Below are 15,737 nucleotides of genomic sequence, written 5' to 3'. Positions count from 1 at the left end.
ACAATACACATTCAAAGCAATTTAAAAAACTGTTCTTGGTTAGTGATATAAATTACTGTAACATAGGTCACTTGGCCCCTAGACTCCCTCTATGTTTTTATTTTACAAGTTACCTATCCCTTAAAAGAAGCAGGAAGTTAGTGAAGCGAGTAGGGATACACACACACACCCGCTCGTTTAAAGACAAGTAAGGGGAGAGAAATGGAGAGAGACCATGCCCAGGAATGGTGCCATTTCTTCTCTGGCATCAAGGGTATCTGTTGTAAGTTCTTGAACTTCTAGGTGTGAACCCAACTATATTCACATAATGTCTTGCTTTATTTGTGATTATGAGAAAGCAGCTCCACCTCTCCTCTGATGGTATGACTATTCATCAATTTCCCAGGCCAATACTATTCGAAAAGTAAGGAAAAAGAAAAATAATAAGCAAGGGTTTTTCTCAAAGACAAGCTTCTTTCACAACCTAAAAATCAAGGACCAAAACAAAGCTGGCTTTGCACACAGACAAAACTGGCCAGGCTGCAACAGGGAAGACATGAAAGCGCTCTCTAGGCCTCTCCACCAGCCATGGCCCAACTGAGTGCACCGGAGGCCTGGGCAGCCTGCTTGCTGAGCGCACTAACACTCAACATGGGGTGTCTCATTACTTAAGGGGAAAAGCCCAACAAGTGACCAAAAATTAGGAAAAACTGCCAGGCCTTATGAAATGTCTCAATGTCCATTTCCACAAACAACTCTTACCTTCCCATGGCAATAACAAAACCAACTGGCCTAACTGCTTCAGATTTATTCACAAGCTGATTTTTTTCAAGAGAAGAGACTTCATCTCAGCACTCTTGGCCATAAGACAATGGTAAATTTTTTAAATATAAAGGGAGACGATGCTGTACTTACTTTAAAATATTAGGTATGTAATGATTCTTGTACAAGTTACTTCGATACAACATCATAAAAAAGTGATTTTCTTGGGAGGACAATTTTAAGTTCAAGAGACAAATCACAGAGGGCTAAGTTAAATCTTTTTAAGAAGACATAATTAAACATGTTAAAAAATATGGATCCTTGCTGCTGGAACCTCTCTTTTTTTCTTTTTTAGGTCAAAATCCAGACTTAAACCCCAAACTTAAACAACATATAAATTAATTTTTCCAAATCCTGACAAAATCAGCAATAAGCAGCTTATTTCAAAGTTTCGGGAGAGTTAAAAGTTTTACTGCTTATACCAAAACTCATTAAGGTTGGAGTGAAACAGGGAAAAAGTATCTGGTGCTGCCACCTAGAGGTAGATGTTGAATTTCAAATGTGCAAAATAGAGCTGCTGCCTAGAACTCCATTTGTAATTACTGTCCCTCCAAAATGAAACACAATTGTCAGAAATGACATTAAAGCATTTTTATGATCACAGTTGCCATACATGCATATACACTGTATAAGCAATGTTAAACTGTGTACCATACAGTAAAATAATCATAGTAGTCTCTGAGCAAGCAAGAGATAACAAAAACGAATTCCAAATTGCTTATCCCTTCTACCGAGAGTTCTCTCTGAACAACTGGCTTAAAGAAACAAACTTTATGCCCCAGTTGAGAAAAAGAACTTCCACTTCTACTAGACTAGCTTTTGACAGATGACTTCAATCATTTGGTCCGGCACAGAATAAAAGGAGCAGCAGCCTGCTTGGGCTTGACACCAGTTATCCGGGAGAAGAGCAACCGTGGAAATGATGTGTGTTTTCATTCAATCCTGTGACTTGTAGTCATCCAGTCACACCATTTTTCTTGGGCTAGAGTGGGGGTGTAGAGGAGGGCGACGACGAGACGGGACAGAGGAGGCAGCGGAATGAAATTAAAATACTGTCATTTATAATTAGAAAATTTATAGGCTCTCACATTATTTTGGCAACAGGATCAAAGCTCTCATGTTTCAAGAAGTATTTATAGAAAGTAACATTATAGGTGTCGGGGTGGATGAGTTCACCAGTGCTGTTTTTCTCCTTAAGATTACCACATTCTTATCACGCATAGGCCCAAATGTAACACTTACCACAAAATTATTTTTTCTACCATTGTATTTTCTAACAATTATAAACTGTTTTTAGAATGTTCACCTGCCCCCATTCCCAAGGAGTATTTAAACTGCTCCAAACTCAAGGCATTAGGTTGAAAAACTGATGGATTCAATTCAATAATCTTTTTCCTCCAAAAGACAAGGTCTGTTAGTGCAACTGCAAATAACTAAAGTCAATTGCACATGTTCACACAACTGGGGAAGAGGGAAAAATCCATATGAGTGAAACCCCGAATGAATAGAGTAACTGATATTCCCAAGCATTTGTCTGAAATATGAATCACTTAAACTACTAGGGAAGCTAATTAATGAAATCCTACCATGTATTTTTTTTCTAAAAATTTCTCTTGGGAAATGAATCTTTTGCACAAATTCAGGCTTTCATATATCTGGACTTAGAGAATAGTACATAAACCGAAAATTTAGTACAACTAAAGAAAAACACTTTTTTTTTTTTTTGGTCTTTTGTCTTTTTAGGGCCGCATATGGCGGTTCATATGCCACAGTAACGTGGGATCCAAACCGTGTCTGCAACCTACACCACAGCTCAAGGCAATGCCAGATCCTTAACTCTCTGAGCAAGGCCAGGTATTGAACCCGTGTCCTCATGGATACTAGTTGGGTTCAGTTAACCACTGAGCCATGACAGGAACTCCTAAAGAAAAATACTTAACAAATTTTTTTTTTCTTTTTGCTATTTCTTGGGCTGCTTCTGCGGCATATGGAGGTTCCCAGGCTAGGGGTCGAATCGGAGCTGTAGCCACCGGCCTACGCCAGAGCCACAGCAACGTGGGATCCGAGCCACGTCTGCAACCTACACCACAGCTCACGGCAATGCCGGATCGTTAACCCATTGAGCAAGGGCAGGAACCGAACCCACAACCTCATGGTTCCTAGTCGGATTTGTTAACCACTGTGCCACAACGGGAACTCCCTATTTAACGAATTTTTAAAGGGTGAATTTTACATCCACAAAAAGTCTTGGAAAAGAATGTTCACAGCAGCTTTTTTTTTTTTTTTTTCCTTTTCTAGGGCCGCTTCCCACGGCATATGAGGTTCCCAGACTGGGGTCTAATAGGAGCTGTAGCTGCCGGCCTACACCAGAGCCACAGCAACGCAGGACCCGAGCCACATCTGCGACCTACACCACAGCTCATGGCAACGCCGGACCCTTAACCCACTGAGTGAGGCCAGGGATCGAACCCACAACCTCATGGTTCCTAGTCGGATTGTTAACCACTGCACCACTACGGGAACTCCTGCAGCTTTATTCCCAATAAACCATAAACTAGAAACAATCTAGATGTCCCTTAACAGGAGAGTGAATAAACTAACTGGTATAACCTACCTTGGGATACTGCTCGACAACGAAAAAGGTGGAATACTGATCCACTAAACAATGTGGATCTCAAAAATACGCTAAGTGAAAGAAGCTGAACACAAAAAGTCTATACTACAGATCATTTACATAAAATTCCAGACTAGGCAAAACTAACCTAGGGTCATAGAAATCAGATGAGTGGCTGCTTTTGGGAGGGAGAGGGCATGACTAGGGAGGAATACAAGGGAACTCTCTCTAGGCAATGGAAATATTCTGTGTCTTCATAAACTGACTGCATGATACTCTTAACATGGAAATATTTCTTGGTATGTAAATGATACTTGAAAAAAAAGGCACTCCAAATAGGTTTACGCTAGATATTTCCAAAGGACTCATTTAGAATACATAAAGAATGTCTGCAAATCAATAAGAAAAAGACAATTCGACATAAAGTAAAAAAAGACCTGAACAGGCAGCTCACAAAGAGATTCAAATGGCTAGTGAGAACACGTGTTCAACCTTATTAGCCACCATAGAAACAAAATAAAACCACATTATGCCACCACATAAAATGAAGACGGGAGGAAAACACCAAGTGTTGATAAGAATACAGAGCACTCAGAAGCTGCTGGTAGGGGGTCTAAATTAGTACACCACTTTGGAAAATTGCCTGATCATACATGACCCTCTACGACCTAGCAATTCTCCTCCTAAGTATACACCCGACAGAAACACACACAAGTGTTCAACAGTAGACATGTGCAAGAATGCCCAAAGCAGGAGTTACTACTGTGGAGCAGTGGCTAATGATCTGGCTTGTCTCTGTGGAGGCACCTATTTGATCCCTAGCCCTGTGCAGTGGGTTAAGGATCTGGTGTTGCTACAGCTGTGGCGTATGTCAGATCAGCTCAGATCTGATCCCTGGCCTGGGAACTTCCATATGCCATGGGAGTGGGTGAAATAGAAAATAAATAAATAAATAAATAAATAATAAAAAAGAACGCCCATAGCAGCACTATTCATGACTGCCCAGAGTGGAAAAACCCTTAGGTAGGTAGTCACACAGTGTAGTATATGCGCACTAGACAGAAATGAAGTACAACTACATGGACCCATCTCACAATGAAAGTAGCCAGACATAAAGAGTAAGGACACTATTTATGCGGCATCAACATATAAGAGAACCTCATCTATGATGTTAGAAATCATGACAGTAATTTTCTGGTGAGGGTTGGAGGATAATATCTAGGAGATATGAGGGGGCTTCTCAGAACATAGTAATACATTGCTTCTTCAGCTCAGTACTAACTACACTGGTATGCATTTACACTGTGAAAATTCAGCAAGCTGTTGAGTTAGGTTTTACATACTTTTCTGCATGCATGTTATCCAAGAAATTCACAATGACTTCTCATATCATATACAAAAACAAATTCAAAATGGACAAAAGACTTAAACATAAGCCCCCATACCATAAAACTCCTAAAAAAACCATAGGAAGTACATTCTTTGACATTGGTCTGAGTGGGATTTTGGGGGGTATATCTTCCCAGGCAAGGGAAACAAAAGCAAAAATAAACAAACAGAACCATATCAAACTAAAAGGCTTTTGCACAGAAAAGGAAACTATCAACAAAATGGGAAGGCAGCCTACTTAAATGGGAGAAGATATTCGAAAGTAATATATCCAATAAGGGGTTAATTTCCAAAATATACAAAGAACTCATACAACTCAACATCAAAAATCAGACAAGCTGATTAAAAATGGGCACAGACATTTCTCCAAAGAAGACATATAGATGGCCAACAGGCACATGAAAAGATGCTCACCTTCACTAATTATCAGGGAAATGCAAATCAAAACCACAGTGAGCTACCACCTCACACCTGTCAGAATAGCTAGCATCAAAAAGACAACAAGTGTTAGAGAGGCTGTGGAGAGAAGGGAACGCTTGTGAACTGTTGGTTGGATTGTATGCTGCTGCAGCCACTGTGGAAAAGAGTATTGAGGTCCTTCGAAAAATTAAAAATAGAACTACCTACTTATGATCCAGCAATTTCGCTTCTAGGTATTTACCAGAAAAAAGCCAAAACACTAATCCAAAAAGGTATATGCACCCCAATGTTCACGGCAGCATTATTTACAATAGCCAAGACATGGAAGCAACCTAAGGGCCCATCAATAGATGAATGGATAACAAAGATATGGTATGTGTACACACACACAAGAATATTATTCAGCCATAAAAATGTAAATCTTGCCATTTGTGACAACATGGATAGATCTAGAGGGTAAGATAGAGGAAGATGAATAACACATGATCTCCCTATAGGTGGAATCTAAAAAACAAATCAAATCAAAAACAGACTCAGAGATACAGAGAGTAAATGGGTCACTGCCAAAAGGGAGAGGGAGTGAAGGGATGGGCAAAATAGGTGAAGAGGATCAAGAAGTAGATAAGAAGTCATGAGGACTTAATATATAGCATAAGGGATGTGGTCAATAATACTGCAATTACTTTGGATGGGGACAGAGAGCTATTAGACGTACTGTGGTGATCATTTCATAATTTATGCAAATATCAAATCACTACACAGTAGACCTAACTGACATAATACTGCACATCAACTACATTTCAATTTTTAAAAAAGAAAATTCACATTGAAAAAGGTAGGAAAAGTGAGCCCTAAATATCTCTCAAGATACACTCCTGAGCTTCTTTCAAAAAATGTGTTAGATTCCAACCAGACATTAGGTACCTACAGATGTACACACCTTTACCCAGGAAGTCAGATTAGCAAAAACTAAAATACACTAAAATAAAAGATGGGCAAGTTTTTAGATCTAACTACCATTTTACAGGAAATAGATGGGACAGGGGAACGTGTTAAAGGATACCACCAGAATGCTATCCACAAACTCCAGACTAAGAGACATGTCATGGGACAAAAATCTCCAGTTTCTTCAACATATAAATTGGAAAGACAAAAATGTTTAAAAAAAAATTAACTATCATATGGATCCTGACTGGGTTCCAATTCAAACAAGGAGGTTTTTTGTTTTCTTTTCTCCTTTTAGGGCCACACCCACGGCATATGGAAGTTCCCAGACTAGGGGTCTAATCGGAGCTGTTGCTGCCACCTACATTGCAGCCACAGCAACGCCAGATCTGAGCCGAGTCTGTGACGTACACCACAGCTCACGGCAACGCTGGATCCTTAACCCACTGAGCGAGGCCAGGGATTGAACCTGCGACCTCATGGTTCCTAGTCAGAATCGTGAATCACTGAGCCACGACGGGAACTCCAGGTACAGTTCTCATTACGTTAAAATTCACATTCAGAGCTTTCATCAAGGGCATTAAAAACAATCTCATGGGGCCATTAGAGTGCTGCTCATCCGATTGTTTTCTCTGTCAAGATTTGGGAAGTTAACTTCTGCGGGACGGTAAAATTCTTGGGGGTTTATTTAACCCAAAGCTTTGAGTATTATTCCTTGTAAAATACTCAGAGGTTTTTCTTTTATTTTATGGAGTGGCTTGTTGTTGGTGTGAAAGGCAGGTTCACTTGTTTGCCAATTGTATAGTCAGTTACTTATCATTAAATTGGGTCTTCAGTATTTTAACTTACTTATGGAAAATTCCAAACATTTACAGTAGTAGAGAGAACTGTGTAAGAAGCCCCCATATGCTTGTCGCTCAGCTCCAATCATCTGCAGCTATGGCCAGTCTCAATCCTCTTCTCCACCTTCTCTGATTATTTTGAAGTGAATCCTAGATGTCATGTCATTTTATCTATAAATACTTCATTTTATGTTTATAAAAGACACTTCTCCCCCTTTTTGGCATAAGTATAATATCATCATCACTGGGGGAAAAATCCCACAATCCCTTCATTTCATCAAATATCTAATAAGTGTTGGTATTTCCCCGATCACATTATGAATGCACGTTAAAACAAACAAACAAACAAAAACCACAGGAGTTCCTGTTGTGGCACGGTGTAATTCAACTACGAACCATGAGGTTGTGGGTTCGATCCCTGGCCTCACTCAGTGGGTTAAGGATCCAGCATTGCCGTGAGCTGTGGTGTAGGTCGCAGACGCGGCTTGGATCCCGCGTTACTGTGGCTGTGGCGTAGGCCGGCAGCTACAGCTCCGATTCGACCCCTAGCCTGGGAACCTCCATATGCTGCGGGTGTGGCCCTAAAAGGACAAAAAGACCCCCCCCCCAAAAAAAAAAGAACTGTACCTCTGAGCAGGAAAAAACTTAAGAAGGAAGGAAGGAAGGAAGAATGAATTACTACTCCAAGCATGCTCTGGTTTGGTCCAAGCTCTCAGAGATCTCTGCTTGAGTCAAGGGAGCAGCATCAATGTGGCTGCTTCACTGTGGGCCCTCAGCACCATGAGCTAGTAAGACGGCAAGGAGCTAGTGAGTGGCTAGTGCCACTGCTACCCTTCACGAGGCTCTCTGTGCGTCTAACGTGCCATGAGGAGTGGCTGAGATGGCATGGGCTACCTCCATGGAGGTCAGAGCCCTGGTGCTCATCAGTGGGTTGGAAAAACTGGTGGGAGGTGGGGACAAACCACCACTCCCATCTCCACAGTGGCCTCTCCACAGTGCATGCCTGCCATGCTTCAAATGCCTCTGATTTTACAACTCTTCAATGGTGGCCCCAGCTAGAAGTGGTCTCTGCTTCCCTGAAACACTGAAAAGCCTTTATTTTACCTCTTCAGGGACATACACAGTGCTGTCCACTAGAGTCCCCACAACAGTGAAACTGACTACACAGGATGGGCTATAATCTGTGTCAAGGAGCCGTGGCTGAGTCAAGTTCATATCCCTCACTCTATCCATCGCACTGCTCAGCCACAGCAGGTCTTCAACATTCACCTGTTCAATGAAAGCAAAAGGAGCCGGGTAGCACCAGCCATCTGATGCCGAGCTCAGAAGGGCACTCCGGCCTTGAAGACGTGGTTCTTACCAGCAGGAGAAGACTTACTGTCCTACTTTGCTTTTAGTGTGATCTTACTTTTTTACTATGAATTATGTTATAGAAAACACCGAAGGTTTGGAAAATATACATACATTCTTTGGAGAGCTTAATCATGAGAAAAGGCGAAGTCTTGGTCGACAAAGTTAACACCTGAGGCACCTGCTGTCAGCGTCATTTCACTCCCAACCACCTGTACTTCACCCCGCTACCATCTTTTGCAAGTGTAGCTCCCCAGGTCTACCAAAGGCACCCACAAACATTGTGGGCCCACCGCTGCACTTAATTTCTCAGAAGATGCCACTGCACCCTGTCTATTGGCACAAACTACCTTCTGTAAGGTGGGCGGAATGGGCCATTTTCTTAAAGAGGGTTTTTGTTTTGTCTTTTTTTTTTTACTTTCCTCAGAGTGCTGTTTTAAGCACTACTTTCAAAGATTAAATTTTGAATTCCGGAGTTCCTGTTGTGGTGCAGCGGAAATGAATCCGACTAGGAACCATGAGGTTCCGGGCTCGATCCCTGGCCTTGCTCAGTGGGTTAAGGATCCGGTGTTGCCGTGGGCTGTGGTGTAGGCCGGCAGCTGTAGCACCGACTCGACCCCTAGCCTGAGAACCTCCGTATGTTGCCAGTGCAGCCCTAAAAAGACAAAAGACAACAATAAAATAAAACAAAATAAATTTAAAATTTTCATGTTCTTCTAACATCAATGATTTCTCAGGGCCAATAAAAAAACTGTCCTAATAGCCACATGCCTGCAATTTTATCACTGACCATGAAGAAATGTACTTGACAGCTATTGTACAAATCATTCCTCATTGGTGGAAAGATACTATATAATTCTAAGTAATGTTATGCATGAAATATAAATTTATTAAAAGATAAAATTCAGGCATGAACTTTAGAATATTCTCATCCCCAGGCTGTTTTGTTAGGTACAGAAGACTATTTGGATGTTGGAGCATACTGTGACTATTTCATCCACAGAATATAGAGAGCTTTCATTAGAACAAGAGAGAAAAAAACCTATAGTCTGGAGAACAAAAGCTAAGAGTTCCAAGTTTTAGTGGCCATGTTTCCCATAGGGCTATTGTATTAGAAGAGTAATACTATATTTTTTTCTATTCACAGATGGAAAAGAGTAAAATTTAGCTTTATTTAAGCCCAATAGCAATAATCTTGCATGGGTTTCAGAAAAATGATACACATTTTACTGTGGGATAATGAGGACCATTAGTTATTAGGGAGAACAAATTATTCTTTCAATTCAACAGACTTTTTCATTCACTCATTTAATAGACTATCCTGTCTCCTTTTCACTAAAATGACCTTCCCATACACAACACCTGGACATGCAACATGCCACCAGACAGACTTCAGGAGGTATTCTGACGGGGAGAAATAGTCAAGAGAATTTCCAAAGTGAAGCCACAGGATAAAACCAACACTTGATGCCTGCCTTTCATTTCAAGGAAAGCAGTATAAAAGCAACAGAAAAAGAGGTAGTTGAAAAATATAGTTGCTCTCCACAAAAGAGTCTTAAAAATAAAAAATCATGAACTTAATAATTTTCCTAAATGAAATTATGCCATTATTCCTGATTTCTTTGTACTAAGTAAAAGGACAAAGGATCAAACTTCACTGAAGTTTCATTAATCAAAGATAAAAACTACATTAAAAGCAAGAGAATTATTTTATGTCTGTGATTAGGCAGTTGGAGGGCTTGTATTTTATGTATACATTTGCAGACTTCAACTTATTTAACGGTGTCAGTTCACTAACTGCAGTTTTTTTAATATAAAGAAAACAGATTTAGAACTTTAAAAACAAATTACAGTAATTTTGTGCCTACAGCTTGCACCTCTTAGAAACCATGCACCCCCTAACACTCCCCTTACTCTCCCCCACCACTTCCCTATCTCCCCCTCCTCCTCTAAAACCACAGGCTAGGTGAGAAATGCTAACAGGGGCCTCAAGTGCCCGCCTCCCAGCCCAGTGAAGAACACCCTAATTTTCACTTGGGGTGGAAGAAGAAAGGAGGAACATCGAAATGCAGCTCCTGAGCAGCAGGGGCAAATGCCTGCAAAGATCTGCCTGGCCAGCTTCCACGTTTTCGACAGATCTTCTTGCTGACTGGCGCTTGCTGGTGTGCACTTCACTAGTGTGGACCCTTGTCTGAGCAAAGAGGGAGAGAGAAATGACTAGGAGATTTACAACCAATGCAGACCAGTACATGGATACCACTGGTGACGGTGACAGCGGGGCTGTGGTGGAAGGAGGCAGCCTGCTCAACAATGACAACCTCACATGTCTTCAGCATAAAAACCGCTGGCAAGAAGCAGAAGATAAAACGAGAAGAAGATAACGAAAGGGGGAGCAGCAGCTCCTTCGGGGCTAGAAACACAGGCCCTCCCGGTAGCTCTAAGCGGCTACCTGGCCCTGAGAGCTTTGAGACGATGGGGCAGGAGAGGTGGGGATGTGCTGGGACCACACACAAGCACAAAGGGTCCCCCCTGTAGGCTGAGCCTGGTCAGTAACAGCATGATCCCTCTGAAGATGCGCCCACTGGGCTGCTGGTTTGAAAATACTTTGTGAAAACTGAATTCATAAGACAGTCACAATTATGAGAAAGTTTGTCTTTAAGCAGTCACAATCGGCCTGCTGTTTAACTGATATACAAATGGTCTTCAATACAACCCCGGAACCAACACAATCAGTCTGGGCTCCTCCTGGTGTGCCCAGTCTTGAGCTAAGGAGTGGGCATCAGGCTGTCCTGTGCCAGGCTCCACCACCTTTTCCTCTGTGGCTCTTCTGCTGAAATACAAGGCTCTGTGCTCATCTCTTCAATGTCCCTCAGGAGGGGAGGCTTCGTCCATCTACCCCTCCTCGGCTCTGGGCCACTGGCAAACTCAGAACCAAAGAAGGAAAGCGCAACCATTTGCCTTTGGACCAGGTTCTTGATGATCCAAATGGAAAAGCTAGAAGATCTACTCTAAAAAAGAAAAGCTTTTGCTCAAGGGTTTTCAGTAGGGGCGGTGCGGGGGGTGGCGGTCAGCAGTGCGGAGCGGAGGGAGCAGAAAGAAGATGATGCTCCCGTGCCTTCGCATCCACACGACCCTGCTTCTGGCTGAGGATTTGTGTCACAGCCTCTCAGAGCTAGGAAGAGGCAGTGGGTACAAGCACAAGCTTTGGAGTCACAGAGCTGGGTCCCAGTCCAACCACAGTCAGCCACTTCCAGCAATGTGACAAGACCAAGTTAGCTGCCTCGCTAAGCCTCAGCTTTCTTCTCTGTAAAATGGAGGAAATGACAACACATCCTCCTGAGGTTACTGAAAGGATTAAACGAGCTAACATATGCCAGGTACTTATTACCGTTTCCAATAGAGCAAGCACTCAAGGCAGAGGAGAGAAAAAAGGAGGAAGCTAAAAAATATTGTGCACTTACACACCCTCCTCCCAGCTGAGGATTTATAAACATCATCAAATACAACTCAACTTTGAGAATACATTATATGATGATTTGGGTAGCAGAATTTTATCTTCCTAATTATGTTTTGCTTAGGCAAATGTCAAAAATGAGTTTCCACTTCCAGAGCAGACACTGATGGGAGAGCGGGGGAGGGGGTGGGGGCTGGCTGGGAGGAGCTCAGAAACACATTCAACGGGGCAGTGTGGCAAGTATGTGACTTGATGATTCATCTGTCCAATCTCAGTCCACAAAGGCACACTGAGAGCTAACTGCGTGCTAATCTTACCGACTGGAGGAGTGCGGACCTATTTATGCAGAAGCCTGGCAGGGAGGTGGGGCGAGGCCCCGAGCAGTGCTGACTGAGCACTCCCCATGCCCAGGCCGGTGTGGAGCACCTCACAGGTACCATCTCATCGCTCCCTCAGAGCAACTCAAGTTTCTGACTCCAGAAACCAAGGCTGAGGCCAAGCTTTAGAGGCTTGTCAAAGCCACAGAGCCTGTGAACAACAGAACCAGTGTTGGAACCCAGATCCCTGTGATGCCAAAGCCAGACTTCTCAATGAGAGGAGGGGGAGAATGTTCCATGAAGCAGGAACAGATTAAGCAATGCCATATTCAGGGGATCCTGAGTACACTAAATTAAGAAGTTCCCATTTGGCTCAGTGGAAACAAACTCGACTAGTATCCATGAGGATGCAGGTTCGATCCCTGGCCCCAGTTGGTGGGTTAAGGATCCAGTGTTGCCGTGAGCTGTGATGTAGGTTGCAGACGTGGCTTGGATCCTTCGTGGCTGTGGCGTAGGCCAGAGCTGTAGCTTTGATTCGACCCCTAGCCTGGGAACTTCCATATACCATGGGTGTGGCCCTAAAGAGATTAAAAAAAAGTCACGCTAGAAAGACAAGTTAGACCTCAAAAGTTAGTCTATAACCGCCAAGGTCTGAGACTGTAAGATGTCAGCAGCATTTGGACTTTACTTATATAGTAAGGAGCCAGCTAAGGACTTTATTAGGCAGTTAGTCTAAAAATCTTCATCTGTCTATAAAATGGGATAGAAAGCGGAGAACTTAAAGCAACGTGACTCTCAATGTGCTGGTCATCTAGAAATGAAATAGGAGCTGTTTGTGAAATACATTTCTAAGCAAGAGATGACAATCTAGTGACGTGGCAAAAAGTCAAAGAAACATTGTGGTTTCAACACTGGTTGATACTTCCAGAGATGATGAGAAATTAGGAATTAACTAACTCCTAGAAGATAATGAATCCAGTTTCAGAAGTATTTTTTTTGGCGGCATCCACAGCATGTGGAAGTTCCCTGGCCAGGGATCGAATTCCAGCCACAGCTGCAACCTATACCATAGATGCGCCAATGCCGGATCCTTAACCCACTGTGCCACAGTGTGAACTCCCTAGTTTCGGAAGAATTTTAAAAAGCGAGAGCAGGCTACTCAAAAGGCATTGAATACCACAAGTTAAACTTTTTAATGTTAAAAGAATTGAGTGTTCTCACTTCATAGGAAAACACGTTTGGCGACTGAGACAAGACGAAATAATAATCAAGATACTATGAGTCTTCCTATTAAGTGAAGTTCACTGATTAATGCTACTACAGTGTAAGCTCAGAGACCTCAGCAGTGCCTAAAATCTTCTCTTACCCTTTTCCTTTCTTTTGCCTTCCCCCGCCCAGCACCTTCTGATTGAGGGCCTACTCTGGAGCAGGCATGTGCCTATAGAGGTAGCAAGTGTGTGGGGCTCATAGTCTAGGAGGGGAGACAGACATTAACCAAACCACCACAAAAATAAATGCCCATCTATACACAAAGAAGCACTCAACATAGCACCATGCTTCTGGACAGGGCTCACGACTGTCAAGGGAGGCCCACGAGGGCTGCTGTTGCCAGGTGAGGGGCTATGTGAACTCACCTAACCACGTGGCAATGAGAACAGCATCAATTCCATCTATTGGCTCACAGATCCGAGCGACGACTGGGTGGATCTGCTGGGCCAGGTAGTACTGGGTGTCGATGGTTAAATTGTCGTGCTTCTGCAGCTGCTCAGGTGCATAGGCCCTCTGACTGGCAGTGAGGTTTGACCCATCCTACAAGAGGACACAGTACAGGCAACGTTGTGAGAAATTCAATCGCACATCCTTGCTTGGTCAAGAAGAGTGACAACAATTCAAATTTTATATATATTCGGTTCCTTTTGACCTAGTGGTGACCATTTCATATGCATCTAACAGGAGGAAGATCAAGAAGAACAACTTGCCCACTGTCCAAGAATGTAAATCCAGCACGTGCTGTGTTCTATTTTTTGTTGAAACGTGAAACCAACAAGATGACACAACTAGAGTAAATAATTCCACCTGCCGTATCACAGAAACACACAGAGAAGACGTGCTAACAAGGGCCTTTTAGGAGTCATGACCCCAAACAAATGTGTGACCCTTTTATCATGCTAATGCAACCCCTCCATACAAGAATTCTAGCCATAGTATCATCTCAAAGACAGAGTATATGTGTGTAGTATCTTGATGGAACTAAGTGTGTCACTGAGAAGCAAATGAGCAAGGGGAAAAGACGAGGGAACGAAACCCAGGACTAGTACCTTATTATAATAGGGAAGAGTAAAATTAAGGAGGTCTCCTTGGAGGAGTAGAGTGCTCTAGAAGCAAACTATCTGGCCACTGGAATGAAGGGCTTGTCATTTTGCACTGTTCACATGGTTCCTCCTTAAGGAAAGGAAGATGGGTCAGACAGACTCTTTTCAAGGGCTTCCTCCTTAACTTTCTAAAAAAGTGTAAAAGCAGTGAGGAGTTCGCAGATGGTATAGTGGGTTAAGGCTCTGTGTGGTTGCTGCTGGGGCTTGGGCCACTGCTGTGCTATGGGTTCAATCCCTGGCCTACGACCTGCCATGGGCACGGCCAAAAAAACAAACCCAAACAAAAAACAACAAAAATAAATAAAAGCTGTGAGATTCTATATAATTGGCCCATATACAGTCCTGTGGGTGATGTTACCATCATCTGTGAATCAAAAAGCCATCACTCTACTGGACCAACATCCAAAAACTCACTCCACTCTTCCTCTTGTCTGCAACAACAGAATTTAACATCCAGACTCATAAATTATAACTATTCACAGTGCTCAGCTGCTCTGCAAAACTGATTATAATGTGAATCCTACTCTTTCATTCCCGCTACAATCAGTCCCTTCTCAGCTGAGCGCCCAGCCCAAAGCAGAGGGAACCTTCCATACCATTGTCTTACCACAAAGTGGAGGCAGTGGTTTCTTTCTTTGGCTAAGCTTCTGATGGAAACAAACTGGGGTGTTTACCAACCAGGCTCTACCTATTCTAAGACACACTAAAATAACCAGAAAGGAAGCAAACCTCAGATTAAAAGACGTGCTTCTCATTATTTTTTCAGGAGTTCACAACACAGTAACAGAAATCAGGAAGAATTAATCAACTCTATTGCCTTTTTAAAAGGCTGGATTCTTAGATACGAGTAAGGTGACAGCCAATGGCCAAGAGAGTGTGAAAAATACTTGGGCAGTATCTTTATGCACCCCAACTACCTTTTAACAAACACATGAAATCTGATCAATTTATAGAATTACAGTTTTTGGTTTTTTTTTTTTTTAATCTGATCTGTCTGTAAGATTAAGCTACAACCCATGCACAGCAGCGGCAACACTGGATCCTTTAACCCACTGTGCCAGGCCAGGGATGGAACCTGCACTTTCATGGTGACCCAAGCTTCCTGTGGTTGGATTCTTAACCCACGGCACCACAGCGGGAATGCCTCATTAAGAAAACAAAAATGAATAAAAATCAAATTTGTAGAGGCAAACTAGTTTTTAAAAAAGGCACCTGAGTTACTTTCCAACATCT

The 15,737-nt window shown here is 42.6% G+C and overlaps 1 protein-coding gene across 2 annotated transcripts in view; it reads right to left on the bottom strand.

The window, feature by feature from the left end:
• POLA1 (DNA polymerase alpha 1, catalytic subunit) overlaps positions 1-15,737 on the bottom strand; it is a 307,592-nt gene that overhangs the window by 155,700 nt on the left and 136,155 nt on the right. For both annotated transcript variants that reach the window (XM_021080571.1, XM_021080572.1), the window contains exon 32: positions 13,767-13,941. In XM_021080571.1, the coding sequence (XP_020936230.1) occupies positions 13,767-13,941 (175 nt within the window). The remainder of the gene's footprint in view (positions 1-13,766; positions 13,942-15,737) is intronic.

This window comes from Sus scrofa, chromosome X (genome assembly GCF_000003025.6).
Source record: "Sus scrofa isolate TJ Tabasco breed Duroc chromosome X, Sscrofa11.1, whole genome shotgun sequence".
Classification (NCBI taxonomy): Eukaryota; Metazoa; Chordata; class Mammalia; order Artiodactyla; family Suidae; genus Sus; species Sus scrofa.
Note: the sequence above shows the minus strand (reverse complement) of the source record. Positions and strands in the feature narration are given on the sequence as shown.